The 18819-nt window shown below is 55.4% G+C and overlaps 1 protein-coding gene across 8 annotated transcripts in view; it reads left to right on the top strand.

The window, feature by feature from the left end:
- KSR1 (kinase suppressor of ras 1) overlaps positions 1–18819 on the top strand; it is a 169144-nt gene that overhangs the window by 77174 nt on the left and 73151 nt on the right. For all 8 annotated transcript variants that reach the window (XM_045299634.1, XM_045299632.1, XM_045299633.1 and 5 more), the window contains exon 2: positions 15059–15199. In XM_045299634.1, coding sequence (XP_045155569.1) covers positions 15059–15199 — 141 coding nt within the window. The remainder of the gene's footprint in view (positions 1–15058; positions 15200–18819) is intronic.

Genomic DNA, 18819 nt, shown 5'->3' with positions numbered 1-18819 from the left:
CCTGTGTCACAGACAGGGAAATGGAGGTGCAGAGAAGCTGAGTCACAAGCCCGTGTATCTGGTGCAGGTCTGTGGTTTGGACACAAGCCCATTGAATTCCAGACCTTGAGTGCAGGGCTGTCCCTCCCGGGGCCAGCGCCCTGGGATGCAGCCCTTTCTCTTTCCCCACTGATGACCGAGGTGGGGCCCCATGGAAGACCCCTGTCGATTTGGGGGAGACAGCCTGGATGACACCTTTGGGGCCACCAAGGTGGCCCTTGTCTTTACAGCAAAAACGTGAATGAAACATCTCTCGGTGCTTGTTGGAGTGGTGGCCTCACTCTTTCCTAGGTCCTAGAGCAGTTTTGTTTTCACGTCACCTATGCTCCATGTTTCCTTCTCTTCCTCTGCCTGGACACAGAGGTCTCTGACATTTGGGTTTGGAATGGAGAGGGCTGTGGGGACTCCAATGGCCCTGGCCTTTTGCTTATGAAAAGAAACATCCATGTCTCTTTTGAGCTGTCTGAGCCTCTCCGCCTCCTTACTGAAGAGACGTCAGGGGTGTCTCCTCCTGGGTGGGTCTAATCTCCCAACTGCAAAGCCATGATGGTCGTCCATCCTCCCCGTGGATTGGGCGTATGCTCTGAAGAGAGAGGCCTGCCCTCTGCTCTGTGAAACTGACGATGACCATGGCTGCTGGGGAGTTGGTTTTCGACAAGTAGAGACCCCAGGTCACCCTACAGGGCATTCAGGTCTGTAATCTTCCCAGGAAGAGATCACCAGGTCTTTCTCCAGCAGAGCCGCCAGCCTTTCCATTAGCAGCCAGGCTTACCGAACCAAACTCAAACTCCCGGGCATCAAATCGATGCCAAGCCCGCAGGACAATGACCCTGGAGGAAAGGGTAGCACTGCCCTGGCGAGTTTCCAAGCAGCCTCATAGTGGCCGTATAGGACAAGGTAGAACTACTCCTGTGAGTTTCCGAGACTAATTATTTATGGGAGTAAAAAGTACCATCTTTCTCCTGTGGAGCGGCTGGTGGTTTCAAACTGAGGATAATCACTGCTACCAGGGCTCACAATAACCAGGAAGTTATGTGGCCTTGGGCACGTCACCTAACCTCTCTGATGAAAGCCACCCCAACAGGCTCCTGGAGAAGATCAAATGAGACTAGTGCAGTTTCCCTCTGCTTGGGGCAATGGGAGGAGCTCGGGCAGCCTAGTTATAGTTGCTATCTTCAAGGTTGCTGGTTCCAACCTACCGGCTGCTCTTCAAGAGAAAGATGAGACTACCTGCTCCCGTAAAGATAGAGTCATGGAAAGCCATGGAGCAGATCTACTCTGTCCTAGTGGGCCACTGTGAGTCGGAAGGAACTCAGTGACCATGGGCTTGGCTGGGGAGCTGGAGAAAGGCAGAGTTCAGAAGTGGGGGGCTGCCCAGGCTGGGAGCTGCCTGTGGGCTGGGTGCCATTGCCAGCTTAGAGCTTCGCTGAAGGCCTCTGACTCTTGTGGCAGGCTCCTCTCCACACTTGCCCTCTCTCCCCACATAGGGGGTTCGGCGCGGTTGGCTCCTTCGCAGGAGCAACTCAGCTCTTGGCTTCCTGCATTCCAGGGTGCTGGTATGCCAAATATTCCCCGGAGAAGCAAGAAGGGAAGTCTTGTCTTTACAGCAAAAAACGCCAATGAAACATCTCTCGAATCTGTTCCTTCCTTTCGACCCCCACACTACCGCTAACTAATTACCTTGTGTTTTCATCATGTGCTCAATTGCCGTGGCTTCTCAGTTGATTTCCCTGTCTCTGGTTTTTCTGCGCCCACTTCAATCTGGCTTCCACATGGTTTCCTGAACAATGATCATTCAAAAATGCAAAGCCTCCTTCGCATGTTGCTTCCTTCATGCCTCCCCCCCTCCCCGCCCCTGCAGGCCTGCAATATTAAGTGCAGCTGCCTCAGTGTGGCCTTCAGGGACCTTCTCCAGATGTCCTTTGCCCCTTGCTGGCCTGCTCTCCTCTGCGCCCGCTGCTCACAAGTCCTTTCAAGAGAGACAAGTCTTTCCTGATCCCAGCCTTTGCTCACGCTGTGTCTTCTGGTGGGGGGTGGGGGGAAGCCTTTCCTGTCCCCACCCTCTGTGTGCCGGGCCCCACCTCCACCCCAACCCGCTGAACCCGGAACCCCTCTGTGATGCCTCCTAGGTTCCCACCATCTGGACAGTTCCTTTGGGCTGCCACAGCGTGCACACGTACCCGCTGAAACAGCAGCGTGACGTGCTTCTTGCGCCGTGGTCGGATGACCCCACAAGGCTCTATTCACACAGCCTTGGCTGGGACAGCTGGCAGGGGGCTCAGCCAACCACTTCTCGTCAACATGGCGCCCCGATCAGAGCGTCTTTGGGGCTCTAAGAAACTAAGCCTGCATCTGGTGGCTCGTCTCGTCCACTGTGCTCTGTCGGCCAAAGCCAGCCCCAGGTCCGCGACAGGGAACCTAGACCCCGAGCTGGAGGTCTGATGACTTAGGGAGCCCATGTGCCTCTAAGTGCAAGGTCAGCAGTTTGGATCCCCAAGCTGCTCCAAGGGAGAAAGAGGGGCTTCTACTTCCACAAAGAGTCAGTTTCAGAAACCCACAGGGGCAGTTCTGCTCTGCTCGGTGGGGTCACTGTGAGTCAGAATCGACCCGCTGGCAGTGAGTTTTGTCTTGTTTAGCTGGGAGGATAAGTGTGGTCATCTTTAGTCCACTTGGAACAGCCTCTGACCGGCAAGTGGGTGAGAACAACTCTCACCCACTGCTCAGGGGAGGGACTCTCTTCCACCTCTTCCTTCTCTCTAGCAGATGCAACACGCCCCACTTCACCCCACCCCCGCTGGGTGCACCCTTGGAAATCAGGTCAATTTGTTTCTCTGGGCCTTGGCATGAGGGGATGTGTCCCCAAGGACTCGGCCCCCATGCAATCAGACCGGTGCAAAGAGCAAGGATTCCGTATCTCTGGACCTGTTCATCCGATTAAACGTCTGCTGTACCCCAGGACCTCAAAACGGGCTTGATGGTCCCGTACACACTGATTGTAGAACCTTTAGCTCCTTTTCAAGTGTAGGGGATTGATATGTTCCTCTGTCAATGTATCAACGTATTTGATGACACACACAAAGCACACAGCACCGTGCCTGGAACATAGGAAACCCCGATTAAAAACCAAGACAAAACTGAAAGCACTGAAGGTAAGTAAATAATCTTAATAGTCAACCCTCCCCCCCCACAAAACTCAAAATAGATCATAGACCAAACCCCAGAAGATAAAACTACAAACCTTTTAGAGGGAGACCATCTTTATGACTGGGACTTGGGAAAGATTTCTCAAACACTAATGAAAAAGTAAGCCCAAAGGGAAAAAAAGATAAGAGATTGAACTTCTGAAAAACGAAGGACTGCTCTTTGAAATTTGGAAGGGCTTACAGAGGAATGCTTTGTCCCAAGGAACTGGAAGGGCATACTGGGTTGGAATTGGTATAGGTCTCATGGAAGCCAACGGAAATGCCCTAAACCATTAGCCTTCTGAGAGGAGGGCATGGAGGCTTAATGTTAGCAGAAAGGTGTTGGGTGGTATCAGATGGTCTCATAAAGAAAGCAAATGCTTGCCTGGCAGTTCCCCAGCAGACATGCCTTTGTGCCTCATTGGCTCCAGCTGCCACAGGTAGCTAGCCGCAAAGGAAGCTGGGAGTAGGGGGAGGAGATGACCGTGATGTCCATGCTGAGATACCGCCCAGATCCACCCACTTGGGATCTCAGGCTCCTGTGGTTGTAATGCGAAGACAGGCGTTAGAACCCCGGACTCACCCTGGCCACAAAGCGCTGGGTTCTGAGATCAAAGAGGAAGGTCAGGAGTGAGGTAGACCTTGAACAGTGCCTCGCCCCACATGCGAGAGGTGGCTGCTCTTCGGTCTGTGGACATTCCGTGGAAATTCACCATCTTATTGGTTGACCTTTGATAGCTGGACACTGACCTGCTCCTGACCTTCTGCCTTTCCCCCCAGCCTCCTATGAATACATATCTAGGGACCCTTCCAGTGTCTGGTGCCAGGAATTCTCTGGGGCTACTCCTTAGCATTGAGAGGTGGGCTGGCTGATGGCTTGCTCTGTGGACACAGCAGCCTGGGAGTGTTTGAACCAGGCTGTACTGATCAAGGACCTGGCTTGTGGGTGAACATCAACGCCACACCTGTAACTCCCAACACCTGGCTCAGTGCGTGAGCATGGTGGCTGGTGTCATGGACGCTCGGGCAGGGAGCGTCACCTGCCTTCCCTCTCCCTTACCTCCGCCACCGCCTTTCAGATCTGTCTCTGGACACCTGTCACCAGACACGTTGCCCATGTGTGAGCGCCGCAAGCACATGGACTGTGTTGCTTCTGACTTGTCTCCAGCAGCTCAGCCAGCACCTGACATCAGGAAGAAGCTGACTGACCGACTGAAGGAATGAACAAAGGGATGAATGGTGGGCAGAGGGTCGTCTTCCCATTTGCAGTCACTTCAAAGGATGAAAGTGTCTCGGGGCAGGTGTCTTGCTTTCGCATGATTCAGTCCAGTTTGCCCCATAGTCCTAAGGACTGCTTGGTGCTAAGAACTGTAGGACACTGGGGGCGTGCAGTGTTGAGTGGGAGTCCTTGGGTAGCACAGATGGTTAAGCGCTCATAGCTGAAAGAGGGTGATTCTAATCCCCACCCAGAGGTGGTGTCTGGAGGGAGACCAAGGGACCTGCCGCCATAAGGTCACACAGCCTTGGAGATCCTGCAGAGCAGTGCTGGGCACCCGGGGTCACTAGGAACTGGGATGGACTCTGGGACAACGAGCACCCAGTGTGTCAATGGAAGCAGGAGGGACAGGCTTTCCAGGGGGAAAATTCCTTTTCGAAGGGCATCCACTCCCTCCTCAAATGGGAGCTGGGTCAGAGTAGGGCCTTTATCTTGACCATTGTTCCTGATGAGTCTTGGGGAGATGGATGACCAAGCAGGCCCTCTACGATCCACCCTGGCCCAACTTTAGCTCCCCACTTGCCAGCAAGGATCCTGAGTGCTTCTAGCCCACGCCCGTCTCTCCGTCCCCTGACTTCTCGTTCTCAGTAGCCATCACAGGCAATCTTGCCATTCTCTAGCAGGGTGCTAATTGCACGCGAGAACTTAACTAGTTCCATGCTTCTAGGCAGGGTTTGTGCCAGCCCGGTGGGCACTCCCTGCACCCACAGGCCAGGAGTGACCCCCGCCTCCCCCACTATTGGCCTCAGCCAGGATTTGAACCTGTAGCCTGCTGCCAGGCCCCTGGAATTTGCAGCCCCGAGAGCAGGGCAGATCACCCAAGTTCCCAGCTGTGGCCGAGCTCAACCCCATCCCCTTGGGAATGTGTCCACTTGTGGTTCAGGGGCAGACTGACTTGTTTGTGTTTGAAGTTCCTCGACTCCGAGTATGACGTCAGGGCAGGATCGCTGTTGGGAGGCTTGGCAGGGAGATGGCCCGCACAAATGTCCCCGCCTGGCCTGGCAGCTGCCCTGGGAGAACGGGTTGGGGATGGAGTTGGGTGAAGGGTGGCCAGTTGCGAAATGCCCAGCTTGGGAATCAAGGTCACTGCATTTTCTTTGTCTTGCCCCCCCCCCCCCCTCACTGGATGCCCCTGAGGGAGCTGCGAGGGCTTGGTGATGTGCGGGGAGCCCGTGGCTCCGTCTAGCTAGCACTCACCGAGCAGAGTGCTGCGGTCGGCCTTGCCTGTGTGTGGAGGTGTCAGCTGCGTCAAAACCTCCAAAAGGCCACCTTATGTTCTCAGAGTTATTTTACAGCAAGTTGGCCGTGGCAGCCGGACCAGATCGCCTAGCTGGCTGGGTTGGCAGGGAGTCCCTGGAAGCACCAGCCTTGGCGAGAGGGTGGGGAGGGTCTTAGGCTTAGGCAGGAGGGCTGGCAGCCTTCCCGTCTCTTCTTGGGAGCTCCAGAGACCTGTGGGAGGACAGCTGGAGTCAGTCACGAGAGCTTCGGTCACTTGGGCTTCAGGATAGGTGTACAGGGGAGGGACCTGGCACCTGGCACCGCCAAGGCTGGCTGCCCCTGCTGCCTGTGCAGAAGCCGTCGATGAGCTGGAAGCAAGTCTAAACACTAGGAGGCGATGACAGATGGAGTGATCAGTCAGTCTCAGAGGGGCTGCAGAGCATGTTGGGACTGCTGAGATAGGGCTGGGCCCCAGGTACTGGGCAGGGTGGTGGTTAATTTTGGTTTGTTCATTTTGGTCCAGAACCATTGGCTGTGGGTGTCAGGGTGGGGTCTCACCCGCAGGGCAGGCTATTGTCCAATCGGAGTGGAGGCAGCAGCTTGAAGAGTGCGTGGAGGTCTCTGGCAGTGGACAGGAGGGATCACTGTTGGGGAGCGGCATGGCACACAAACAGCATCAGACTGGGGTCTGAAGATGGGCATTGAACTCCCTTATTACACAGCTCTTGGGGCCTCCTTTTCCGCTCTTGTAATAAAACATGCTTTTCAACCTCTTGGGGTTCCTGGGTGGAACAAAGGATTCAGCGCTTGGCTACTTACAAAAACTGCAAAAAATAGATGGGAAGTTTGAGCCCTCCCTGAGGTGCCTTGGATGAAAGGCTTGGTGATCTACGTCTGAAAGATTGACCGTGGCCAACCCTACGGAGCACAGTCTCACCTCCCCCGTCGCTACCCACTCGCGCGCACTTGACATGATTCAGAACAGGCCTATTGACAACTAGTCTGTGGTTTTGGTGGGTAGTGGTAGAAGTGCTGGTGGTGGATGTGGAGGTGGTGTTGATGGAGGTGCTGGTGGAGAGAAGGTGGAGGTAAAAGTGGTGGAGGTGGCTGTAGTGGTGGTGCTGGTGGTAGTAAGTCTCTAGGACTTCACATGTGTACCTTGATGATCAATTTGTGCCTTTCACATTGGACAATGACTTGCCCTTTTGCTGTGGCTGACGTCAAGGCACTGGGTTGTAGCTTTCAGGCTGCCCAGCGTGGGCACGGCTCTGCGTTCCTCTGCCCGGTGTTGGGTTCAGAGTGCCACAGCAGCATCGGAAGGGTCTCCAGTGCAGTGCGTCTCACGGGGCTGAGTCGTCCAGGGCAGTGGTTCTCCACCTTCCTCATGCCGCGACCCTGTAATAGAGTTCCTCATGTTGTGGTGACCCCCAATCATAACATCATTTTCGTTGCTACTTCATCACTGTCATTTTGCTACTGTTATGAATCAGGCAACCCCTGTGAACCAGTCGTTCAACCCCCAAAGGGGTTGCGACCACAGGTTGAGAACCACTGGTTTAGGGAGTGATGTCCCTGCTGGAGGCGCCTTTGCAGCTTTGGAGACTCCCCCGGGGCTACCTGGGACTTACTGTCCCTGCTGCTGCCTGGACTCCGGATCGCACGTCCAGGGATAGAGGCTGTCCTCGATGGCAGTGGCCAAAAAGCCTTCCGTGCTCTCCTCGCCAGGGCTGCTCTTGCAGGTGGAGCAGGAGGAATACTTACCAGAACCTTTGTATCCAGTAATATATGTCTTCTGTGGATCCCTGGTGGCACCAAGGTTCACCTGTTGGATGCTGAACCAAAGGTGGGTGATTCAATTTCACCAGCCACTCTGCGACCCAAAGATGTGGCAAGCTGTTCATACAAAGTTACAGCCTTGAACACCCTCTGGACACCTCTACTTGGTCCTGTGGGGGCATTAGCGGTCAAAGTCGGCCTGAAGGCAAAGTGTTTGGTTTTTGTGTCTTGACCTGCTTCTGGCCCTTGGATTAAGCCCTCTGCACGCATGCAGACATCTCACGTGACTTCTCAGTACTTTATCCATGTTTTGGATGGGGATACTGAGGTGACGTCACTAATCCCTTACATAGCTATGGTAGTGCCAGGGGTGAATTTACCTGGCCCCTGAGCCTGGGCTTCCTGCTAGGAGTACCCAACAGTTAACTAATGGTGGGCATGGTGCCCAGCCAGTCAGAACAGGTGCCAGAGGTAAACAAGTGGCCTGGTCACACGTGCCCCTGGTGGAATGCGCCCCCTGGCCATTACCAGCATACCACCCAGGCAGGCTGGACAATGGCTGGACCCCGTCCAGGCACTCCGTCATCATTTTGGCCGGCGTTACCCTGGTCTCTGCGGGCAGGACCAGCCACTGTCCCGGCTCTGCTCTGTAGAGGCGGCCTCCAAGCTATCACTGATTCTGTGGCCTCTCCCGGGAGCCTCGCACCCCAGGTCAGGCTGCTCTGTGATTGCCGGTGACACCAGCCTCAGCCTGCCTGCGAATCTTTGGGCTGACTGTCGAGGGTGGGCCTGGGACCCGTGGGACCGGCCAGCTCAGGGGAGGTGGATTAAGACGGAGTGGGAAGGAAGCCGTCTGCCAGGAGGAAACCGTCCCCGGGAGCAGGTGCGGGCACACCTCTGGAAGGCCTTCCACGTGCCTGGCATTTGTTACTGTTCCGGAATCTTCTTCCTTTCTCTGTGGACGTGTCTGTGCGTGTGTACGTGTGTGTGCGAGGTCCAGGCTTCAGTCAGGGCTGGCCGGGTCTGCTGTGCGTGCTGTCGCGTCTCCCAGGAGGACATCTGACAAGCCTCTCCCCCTGGCATTGAGGGCAGCCTCTGTGTGGGCGCCAGCAGGAGCAGCCAGGGAGAGCAGCCCCTGCTGGGGCTGAGCGGGATACTGGAGGACAGGCCCAGGCCTTCCTCTGTGTCCAGGAATTGCTGCGGGAGAGCGCGCAGGCTCCCAGGGGTCCCCTGGTGAGCCCAGAACTGGGTTTTCCTGCCTTTAAAGTCATTACAGCGGATCCGCTTTATTTACTCGCGGATGCCATTGCACCTGCTCGCCAGGATTTATCGGTGCTCAGCACCTTTCCAGATGCACACGCTCGAGCCGGCTGAGCGCCCCCCACCCCCACCCCCAGCTCATTTCAGCTCTCACATTCATTTATACAATGGCCGGCAGGTCGGGTCGGGGTGGGGCATCTCCTGAGAGCCCTGGGATGTTTGTCCTCACTTTGGTGGAGATTTTGGGTGGGTGATTTCATAGATTAAAATGACTCCACCTCTCTTCTCCCCTCCTCCCAGTGGGTGTGCTGTGAAGTGTGCCTAAGGGCAAGAAGGCTGTCAGTGCCTGGGGTCGGGGTGGGGGTGGGGGAGAATGCTTCATTCAGGCAAGTGTTAGAGAACTGGTGGTTAATATGTATCAACAATACATATGCAACAAGGCGTCTTTAAACTGAAACGCACATAAAGCAAAACTGTGTGTTGAGTGGGTTGACCAGAAGGCTGTGACCAGAAGCTCCCAGGAACCTAACCCTGTGTTCTCCCACGGACCTCTGAGTGCTTTGGTGTATCCAGTGGCTTTACACACTGACGCCTGCCACGCCACAGCCACTGTATACATTGTAACTACTGCGAAGAGCAAGACTGCCTGCACCTGACCTGGGAGTTCTGCCCGCTCTGGGGTCCCCTTGATCCCCATTTCTGCAAGGACCCTGATGACGCCTGCAGCCTCTCTTCTGCGCAGGAGGTAGTTAGAGTGAACCTAGGGGCTTAGCCTGGCGAGGAGACCACCCCACTGCTACCAGTGAACCAGTGGTTTCTTTGTTTCCGGCACTTTGAACGTATTGCGCTTGTATGTTCTCGTGTCATGGTCACAGCATCCTTCTGAGACAGCTCACCCTTCATGTCTGGGTGGGGAAAATGAGGCTGGCAGTTTCAGCCCCTTGGGCGTGACCCCCCCCCCCAAGGGTCTAAGGTGTGCGGGCTCTTTCCCGCAGTTAGCTGCTTGGCCGGAGCGATCTGGAGAGGAGGAGGAGGGACCACATTGCTCTTCCTCTTCCCAAGCCCCTGCAGATTGAGCAACTTCCTTGGCCTCAGCCTCTTTGAAGGGGACCCCATTTTATAGGGGGTGAGTCTGAAGCCATGGCTCTCAAATCTGTTAGGTAGCAAGACGGGCTGTTCCTCTCCATGCCTAGGGGCCCCCTACAGGAGGCTGGAAGCCAATGCAGGCTAAAGAGCATGCCAATTCAGGCCTCTGAGCCTGTACACCTGGGTGGGCTCCAAACTAGGCCAGGTGGGCTTAATTCAGCCAATGGGGTCAACCAGCACCATCAACCATGCCTCCCAGCGGAAGGCCCTAAAAAGCGGGAACCTGGAGACCACCGCCCTCAATTTTCCCCTGCCCCTCTGCCTTCTGCGCTGCTGTGCTGCGGTCGGGCTCCCTCCCTCCCTCCTGGTCAACACATGTCCGTGTTCAGTGACTGCAAAACCTGAAACTTCTATCCTTCATAAAAACTCACTTGGATCAGAGACCAGGCTTCGGCGTGAATTTCTTTCTCGTGCGAAGGCAAGCATCGAGGTATCTCCCGCCGGAGGAATCTAACAAGTCCTCCGACATCCTTAAATGTGGAGCTGGGCGTGCGGAAGCTAGGTCCTTCAGCCCAGGGCACCTAGTGCTCGCCCACTAGGAACCGTGCGGCAGGGCTCCCACCACATGGTCCTGGGAAGATGGGTGCAACCCGGGAGACGGTGGAGACCAGGCTCGGCCTGGTGTTGTGGTGGTGCGTTGGGCTGCTAGCCGCAAGGTCAGGAGTTTGAAACCACCAGCTGCTCGGCTATCGGAAGCCCGCTGGGGTGGTTCTGCCCTGTTCTATAACGACTCGGTGGCAGTGAGTTTAGTTCTGGAGGATTGGTGTCGGGCAGGAGTGGGCCACACGCTCACGGAGGGAGGCAAGGACTGTTGAGGGTGGGCTTCTTTTCCAGCCTCGGGCCCTCCCTGCGGTCAGGGTCCCGGTGACCCTGCCCCTGCTGCTGGTGGTCCCACCATGAAAACCCTAGATGCCTTTCTGCTCCAGAAAATGCATGCTGTCATGTTGTGGTTCAGGGAAAGGCCCCTGGCGGCCCCCGAGTCCAGGCTGGCTGGCTCTGCTGTCGCTCTCTAGGAAAGCAGCCCATCCGGGCTTCCACGCCTGCCCCCAGCTTTCTAAAGAGCTTTGCCGAACGGGAAGCTGCTTCAGTAGCTCCAGGAGAATGGCTTGGCCCATGGCAGCGCCCAGTCTCTCTCTCCCTGGGAGTGTGGTGAGCTCCAGGAGGTATCAGACACCCAGATCTGGGAGCCACTGGCTCCTGCTGGCCGCGTGGCCAGGTTAAGAGGGTGCAGCCAGAGATCCCCTCTCGTTCTGCACGGTCCTACCTTCATCGGGCCTGCTCTGGGCTTTCTGTGGGAACCTCTAGCCCCTTTAAAGGGAAAAGCAATGCAAGATGCTCTGAGATTCTCATCACTTGTCCCCTGCCCAGTCATCATCGGGTTCAAATCCACGCCAGATACCATGCTGGCTGCACGCATCAGGAACCAGGCCCCGGCCCACCCCCCCGCCGTGGGGAGTGGAACAGGAACTGTGACATACGGTGGGTGTGTTGGGGGGTAATGGACAGGGTGCCCTGAGGGACAGGGGTTGGAGGGCTGAGGGCAACTTCCTGGAGGAAAGATTGTCTAAGCTGAGCTCTCGGGCCCAAGGGCCCCTGGGATGAGCCTTCCTGGCCAGGAGAACTGCTTAAAGGAATGAAAGCCTTGGGCCTGGAAAGGACTGGACCCTTTGGCTTGTTGGGGGCTGCACAGGCTAGCGTGATTGATGTGCTGAAGTGCAAACTTGTTCCTGCCTCACTGGTTACCCTGCCTTTGTTTGCTGTGGGAAGCTGTGCCGTGAGAGCCCTTTGGAGTAAAGGGGAGACTGTTTCCAAGTAAGCGGTTTACCGTGTGAGTCTGACGCCCATATTCTCTGCCCTCCCGCCCTCCCCCACATGCTAAGCACACATTATGTGCCGAGTGCAGTATCAGACGTGAAGGGCAGTCAGGAGTGAGATGGGCGGAGGACGATGCGATCTTCTTTGGGGGTTTTCGCTTGTGGGATTCAATCTACCCTGCGGGCCCGTGCACTAAGTATCATTATTCTAGTTTGACAGCTGAGAGGATTGGAACTCAGAGAAAGACCTCTTTCCTTATCGGCAAGCGGTAGAATCTAGATTCAGACTCAGATCTGTCCCCACTTCAGAGTGCGTGCTTCAGTCTGGTGGTCCGTCCGTCTACTGGGGAGACCTGTGCACAAAGCTGTTAACAGGGACCAGGGCTGTGATGGAGGCACATTCCCAATGTAAGGTAGTCGAGAGGCGCCAGAGACCAAATCAGTTGAATTAGAAAAACAGGCGTTATTAGGGAGAAAACCCCAGCCTGGGTGAAGTCCCACAGTCCACAACGTCCGGGCGGGGGGAGTCGCGCTGCAGGCTACAGGGCTGCTGCTTATATGGACAGGTATGTCTGGGTTTCTGGAATGTAAGGTGTCTTCCTGGATCCGGGTGTATTCGTGCCGGGTGCAGAGTGGAGGGTTGAGAGCAAGGCGGGCACTGAGCCAAATGGGCCATGCCGGTGCCGGGTGCAGAACGGCGGGGCGAGAACAAAGCTGGCCATTAGCCAACTCTGGTCAGCTCCCCAGGTGTGTGTGGGAGATTCAAGACCACTTGCTGCTAGTTGTTTCAGCCAGCTCTGGTCAGCTCCGCATGGGTGGGGAAGACTCAAGGTCACTTGCTGCTAGAAGCCAGCCTGGTATTGATCCGGCCATATACCCAACACCTGGAAATAGGAAGGAGAGGGGTATTTGGACTCATCCATGGTCTTGAAAGGACGGTGGACACCAAAAAAACAACAGATCCGTCTTGGAAGAAGTACAGCCAGAATGTTCCTTAGAGGCAAGGATGATGAGACTTCTCGTGTACTTTGGCCGTGTTGTCAGGAGAGACCAGTTCCTGGAGAAGGACATCATGTTGGTAAAGTGGAAGGGCAGCAAAGATGAGGAAGGCCCTGGACAAGATGGACGGACACGGTGGCTGAAGCAACGGGCTCAGAGAAAAGAATGATTGTGAGAGTGGCACAGGACTAGGCACTGTTCCTTTGGCCGGGCAGTCGATATGGGCTGGATGCCACCTAGTCTTGCTCAGATGAAGGGCCCTGTGGAAGGAGGCCACCTTGTGGGAGCAAACAGCTTGATCCAAGGCCCAGGGCTAGGGAAGTACAGGAAGGATTTGAGGAATAGCAAGTAGGTGCATGTATGCCTGGAAGGGAGGGTGGATGGGGTGGAGTGGAAGGCAGATGAGACTGGAAAGGAAAATTAAAACAATGAAAACCTACAGTTCACTGTTACAAGTTGATTCTGACTCATAGCAACCCTATAGGACAGGGTGGAACATATGGGTTTCTGATACTGTAACTCTGTACTGGAGGAGAAAGCCTTGTCTTTCTCTCATGGGCTGTCTGGTGGTTTTGAACTGCTGACCTTGAGGCTAGCAACTCAATGTGTAATCCACTAGGCCACCAGGGATCCTGAAAAGGAAATCAGGGTCCGGACTTTGAAATTTGCTTCTGGTCACACCTGCAAGGCTGGATTAGAATGGGTAAGCCTGAATGAGAGACGGGGTGGGGTGGGGGGGTGGGGGCTGCTTCTTAGGCTTGTGTGATACAAGCAACATCAAGTTGTGAGCTTGTTTGCAGGGACTGAAGCTCCAGAACAGGACAGCAAAGACACTTGTGTGGCAATGCCAAGTTGCAAACCTCAACAGAGAGTGTGCTCCACTAGCAATGTCTGCTTGACATTATGAGCCTCGGCAGAGAGCATGTCCACAGCAATGTCTGCTCTGGGTACCTGTCGGGCAGAAAAGACCACTGGTTGGCCTCCCTGACAGTGCTTCCATCAAACAACCCAAACTGCACATTCAGTGAATTGTTTTGGTTCGGACCCAGCGCTCCTTTTCTAGCAGTTGTCCCTACTCGCTCCTGAGCCCCAGCCCCCTGATGATCATAGAACTCACCGAGCGCAGAACCAGTCCCCTGGAGAAGGCGCACTCTGGGTCTGACACTGTCGGCAAGTTTCTGAACTCATTTCCGAGGGAACGTTCAGAAAGGCTGTTATGGAAGCTGTGTTTTTGATGGCTTCTTAAGTCTTAGGTCTGTCTTTACATCGGTCAGGCCACAGGGGTTCTCTTACCTGGGACCTACAGATAAGAGTGCAGGGGTCTGTGAAGTTGGGTGGTAGGAGCGGTGGTGGTGGGGGATTACGTCTTTGTTTTCCTTAGTCAAAGCTGGCATGTAGCCTTCGGTTCAAGTTTGAAAGGAGGCCTTGTGGCACAGTGGGTGAAGCAAGGCCCGCCACTCAAGCTGACCGGCTCTTTCATGTGAGCAAGTGGAGACTGTCTGCCCCTGTAAAGATTCACTGTCCAAAAATAAAATGAAATAAAATAATAGAAACACTGTCTTGGAAGCCCTGTGGAGCTGCTCAACTCTGTCTGCTAAGAGCTGCTGTGAATTGGGAAGGATTTGATGGCAGTGGGCTTATGTCTAGTTTTGAATGTAAGCAATGAAGTATGGTCATCTTAGCAAGTGACTTGTTCGCTAGGAGGACTCACAGCTACCCTATGATGGTTGTGGACATTGGGACAAATAATCAGGACAGCTGTCATGACTTTGAAATCATCAATGTCATCCAACCCAGTGCTATTTGACTTCAATAACCACCTTTGTATTGCTCTATCACAATTTTAAATAATATTTTGAAAAATGTATTTAAATCTAACTAACCCAAGGTCACAGAGCCCCTGGCCCCCAACCCGGGCGGTCTGAGTCTCAGTGGGCGGCATCCCTGGTGGCAGGTTGCCCACCCGACCAAACTCCCAGGCCCTTGAGGTTGGCCAAGCCTTCCACCCCCTCAAAGCCGGAAGCCCTTCTGTGTTTAACCTGGTGTCTGCTGCGAGGAGCCGTCTTGCCTGTGTATTCTCTGCTGGTCATGGTTGTGAGGGAGGGTAGTGTCAGCCAGCCTTGGCATGGGGAAGGGGGCCTGGGTGAGTTGATGCCAACTCACAGTGACCCTGCAGGCTCTCTCCAGACCAATCCCCAACCCATGGCTTTCCCAGATCCTGCTTCACACTGAATGGCAGGTCCTACCTCCCCTGTCATTGAACTTGGCTCTGGCAGAGCATCGGGGTAGCCGGCTCAGGGCTGCCAAGCGTTTAGGCCTTGACTAAACCCGCATTGTCCTCCCTGCAGGCGAAGCTGGTCCGCTACACCTGCAAGCAGCGGCAGTGCAAGCTGGGCGTGCCCCCTGGCAAGAGGAGCCCGGAGCTCAACAGCTACCCCCGCTTCTGCGACTGGCTGTACATCTTCAATGTGAGCCCGCAGGTGGTGCAGGTAAGTAAGGAGGCCGGGGCTCAGGCCAGGGTGTGGGGCAGGATGGCTCAGTGAATGGAAGCCAAGGGCCACAATAAAATCCCAGCACTAACTTCCTTGTGGCTCAGATGGAGGGCCCCCCCTCCCATCCCACCCCTGCCATGGATGCAAGTTCCGGGAGGCAGAACCCCCGGGGCTGCTTGGTTTACCACAGCTTCCCTGCCGAGCATTGGGCCTGCCTGGCAGGGCGGCTGTTTCATTGAGATAGGTAGGTAGGCAACCTACAGACCCAAACACATACGGACACCCACACCCTGAACCCCTTGCTGTGGAGTTGATTCCAATACAGCGACCCTACAGGACACAGCAGAACTACACTACCCAGGAGCACCACACTCAAAGTCCTGGGGGTGGGTGGGTTGGGGGTTGGGTCTGTACTAGTCTATTTCTCTACTCAGACAATGGTCAGACGCTGACCTGAAACCTCCCTCCACCCCCTCCCCCTCGGCCCTGACGGTTTCCCCTGGAATTATTTCTAGAATACCATCAAAGATAGGTACAAATGTCAGAAGAGCCTGAAGTCCCAATAGCATAAACACACTTGCCTTTTCAACGTCGATCTCCAGGATCCGATTCAGAGTGTCCTCTAAACCCTTCTCCAGACGTCTTTCGATTCTGGAACCGTTTGAGGGGGACAGAGCAGGTGCAGAGTCGCAAGTCCAGAGAGTTCCCCCAAACACCTTCCACCCAGGACCCCCACCTCATAGCACCTTACAGTGTGACAGGCGTTTGTCCAAACCAAGACATTGGCATTAGCACTTGACCTTCCACTAAGCTCCAGACTCGATTTGGGGCCCACTGGTTTTCTCTTTGTCCTCAGCGCCCTCCTGCTGCTCAAGGGTCCAGCCCAGGTACCCCAGTGAGTTCCCACATTAGCGCCCCCGCCCCCCCCTGTGCCCCTGCACCTCTTCCCTTGTTCTTCACGAGCATCCGCTCCTTGGGAGAGCGACGAGGCGTCTGCCCCTGTCAGGATGGACGGTCTCAGAAACCCTGGAGAGTGCCACCCTGAGTCGGAAGTCACCGACGGCAGTGGGCTGGGGTGGTTTTTGGATGCCCTCGAGGTTAGGTGTCTGGTAGAACGTGGCCCCTTTGGTTTGTCCGTGGCACTTCGTGAGTGTCGTGTTTGCCAGAGCTGTCCGTGGTGAAGTTTCGGCGGTTCCTTCTCCCGGCTGGATTCTGTCGCCCCATTTGCGCCCACATGCGCGCGGCACGTGGACTCGCCAGTCAGTCCAATTGTGCAACCCGCAGCTTCCCGATCGTGACTACCTTCCCTTCCGTGTCAAACACTGCTACCCCACACATCTGTGCGTTCTGTGGGAGAGACGCTTGCGAGTGAAATTGCTAGGTTGAGGTTTGCCCACTGCTGCTAAATTGCCCTTAAAAATGCAACGGGACAATCCAAGCGGGTTTTGCTCAACGTCTAAAAGCAGCTGGAGCAGGAAGAGAGACTCATTCCAGATGTTTCTTAGAGCAGAGGGTACACGGCAGAGAGAGCTTTTCTGAAGCAGGACTTGATTAGCTGGGAGTGAAAATCTCCCAAGGGTCATCCCGGAGAGACACAGGAGGGACTGAGGCCCCTGGTGGTGGCGGATTGTCGTTGTGGAGGGGGACCCTCGACACGCCTGTCCTCTGCCCACTGAGGAAGTCTCCCGGGGTTCCCAGACTTTACGGGGTAGCATGTCCTCTGCTGTGTCCCCACAGACAGGCCCAGCCCCCAGACTAGAAGCCAAGTAACCGTTTCCTCCTGACCCTCCCCAGTACTCCAGCAACACCTGGTGCGTGGGAAACAAGCCTGCCAAGGGCCAACAGGACAGCTTGGCTCCCACCGACGGGGAGAATGTCAAGGGCCTGCCAAGCCCCTCAAGGAACAGCTCCAATTCCAGAGCCAAGGCCTCTGGAAGCTTCAGCAAGAAGCTTGAACCCGCCAGGGTCTGCGGTCTTGAGGATCCTGTGGAGTCGCCGTTCTGGCTGGGGAGGATCCTTCCAGAGCCGGCCCCGCTCTTCCTGCCCCTGAAGTTTACCCTGCAGAGTCACCTGTGAGGGGGCTCTGACTCTGGGGCTCAGCATCTGAAAAAGTTCTTTTCTCTTCTCTCTCGCTCTCTCTCTCTGTGTACATTATGATTTGGGCCAAAAAGCACCACCAGAGCCCAGAGGGAATCATGGTAGCTAGGGGATCCTGGGAAGTCCTGGTGACTGCCCTTCTGTGTCCAGGCAAGAATTACACATGCGTACTCCCCTGGCTGGAGTCTGGAGCACAGCCAATGGGGTGGGCACCGCACGTGTGCCACAGGCACCGCTATCTCCGAGAGCTGCTGCCCTTGACTGACTTCTCAGGGCTTCATGACTAGTTCCAACTCACCCTTTGGGTGTAAAATCCCCCTCCTCCTTCCCAATATTGCCTTCCTGGTGGGAGTCCCTCTAGGGGAATCTAAGTATTAGTTCAGCTCAGGTCTGTAGATTGGGTGGTGTTTACGGTCAGAAAGTCACAAGGACACAGTGCCTTCCGCCGGGTGAAGCCATACATCTATTCACATTAAAACGTGTATGCAGGGGGTTCTGGGCAGGGCCCCATGCTGGGAGCTGAGATGCTAAGGACACAATGCCCAACTCCAGGATATAGAGTTGAGCACTTGGTTCCCCGGGTGGAAGCCGACCTAAGGTCTGCCGGGCCCGCAGGCCATCAGTCGCACCAGCACCAGTGCCAGGTGAAGCTTCCAGGGCTGAGTGTTCTCTCGGCAGGAAGCGGAGAGGCACACCCGAGGGATGAGCTCATGCAAAGGCCCTGAGGTCCAAGGGAGCCAGTGATGCGCCCTCATCCCTCACTCATTCTCAGTGCCACCGAGTCCATGCCACTCACAGAAACCCCACACGACGGGGTAGAGCTGCCTCGAGTTTCCAGACTGTAACTGCTACGGGAGTAGCAGCGATGCCAGTCTTCCTCTCTGGAAGCCAAGGGTGCTTTCGAACTGCAGACCCTGTGATCGCAGTCCAACTGTCACCACTATGCCTCCAGGCCCCGTGTAACCTCACAGGACAGGGCTTGCTGTTTTTAAAGGCATAGGCTGTGTGCAGAGCAGGGAGAATGGTGTCGAAGCAAAGAACATTCGTGGGAATCTTCATGGTTCTGTGTAAGCATGGAAGTTTAATCTGGAGGACAATGTGTAGTTAACCTGCGTGTGTGTGTGTGTGTGTGTGTGTGTGTGTGTGTGTGTGTGTGTGGCTGTGAGCAAATTTGCTTTTAAGGAAGATAAAATGGTGGCCAGTGAGAAGTCTACAATCATCTGGGGCCAGGCTGTGACGGTGACCTTGGCCAGCATCTGAACCAGGGTGCCGGAGCTGCAGCGGGGGCTGGGGCATGAGAAAGGGTTAGGACCCCAGCATGGAGCGTGAGGCCCCACTTCACACCCTCCCCCGCTTGAGCCAGACACTATGGTGATTTCCAGTCACCTCAGGATCCACAGGTTTTGTTTTTTTGTCTTTTAAAAATCTTGCAGCTTCATTTTCTGGCTGCAGATGAGGAAATGATTTCAGAGCCTGTTGGCATGTGCCCCCCCCTTCCCCTCCCCCCCCCTTTCCCTGTT

This window comes from Echinops telfairi, unplaced genomic scaffold, assembly GCF_000313985.2.
Source record: "Echinops telfairi isolate 266 unplaced genomic scaffold, ASM31398v2 ScPeMD7_7458;HRSCAF=8496, whole genome shotgun sequence".
Taxonomy (NCBI): Eukaryota; Metazoa; Chordata; class Mammalia; order Afrosoricida; family Tenrecidae; genus Echinops; species Echinops telfairi.
The sequence above is the reverse complement of the archived record's forward strand: the minus strand, read 5'-3'. Positions and strand labels throughout refer to the sequence as shown.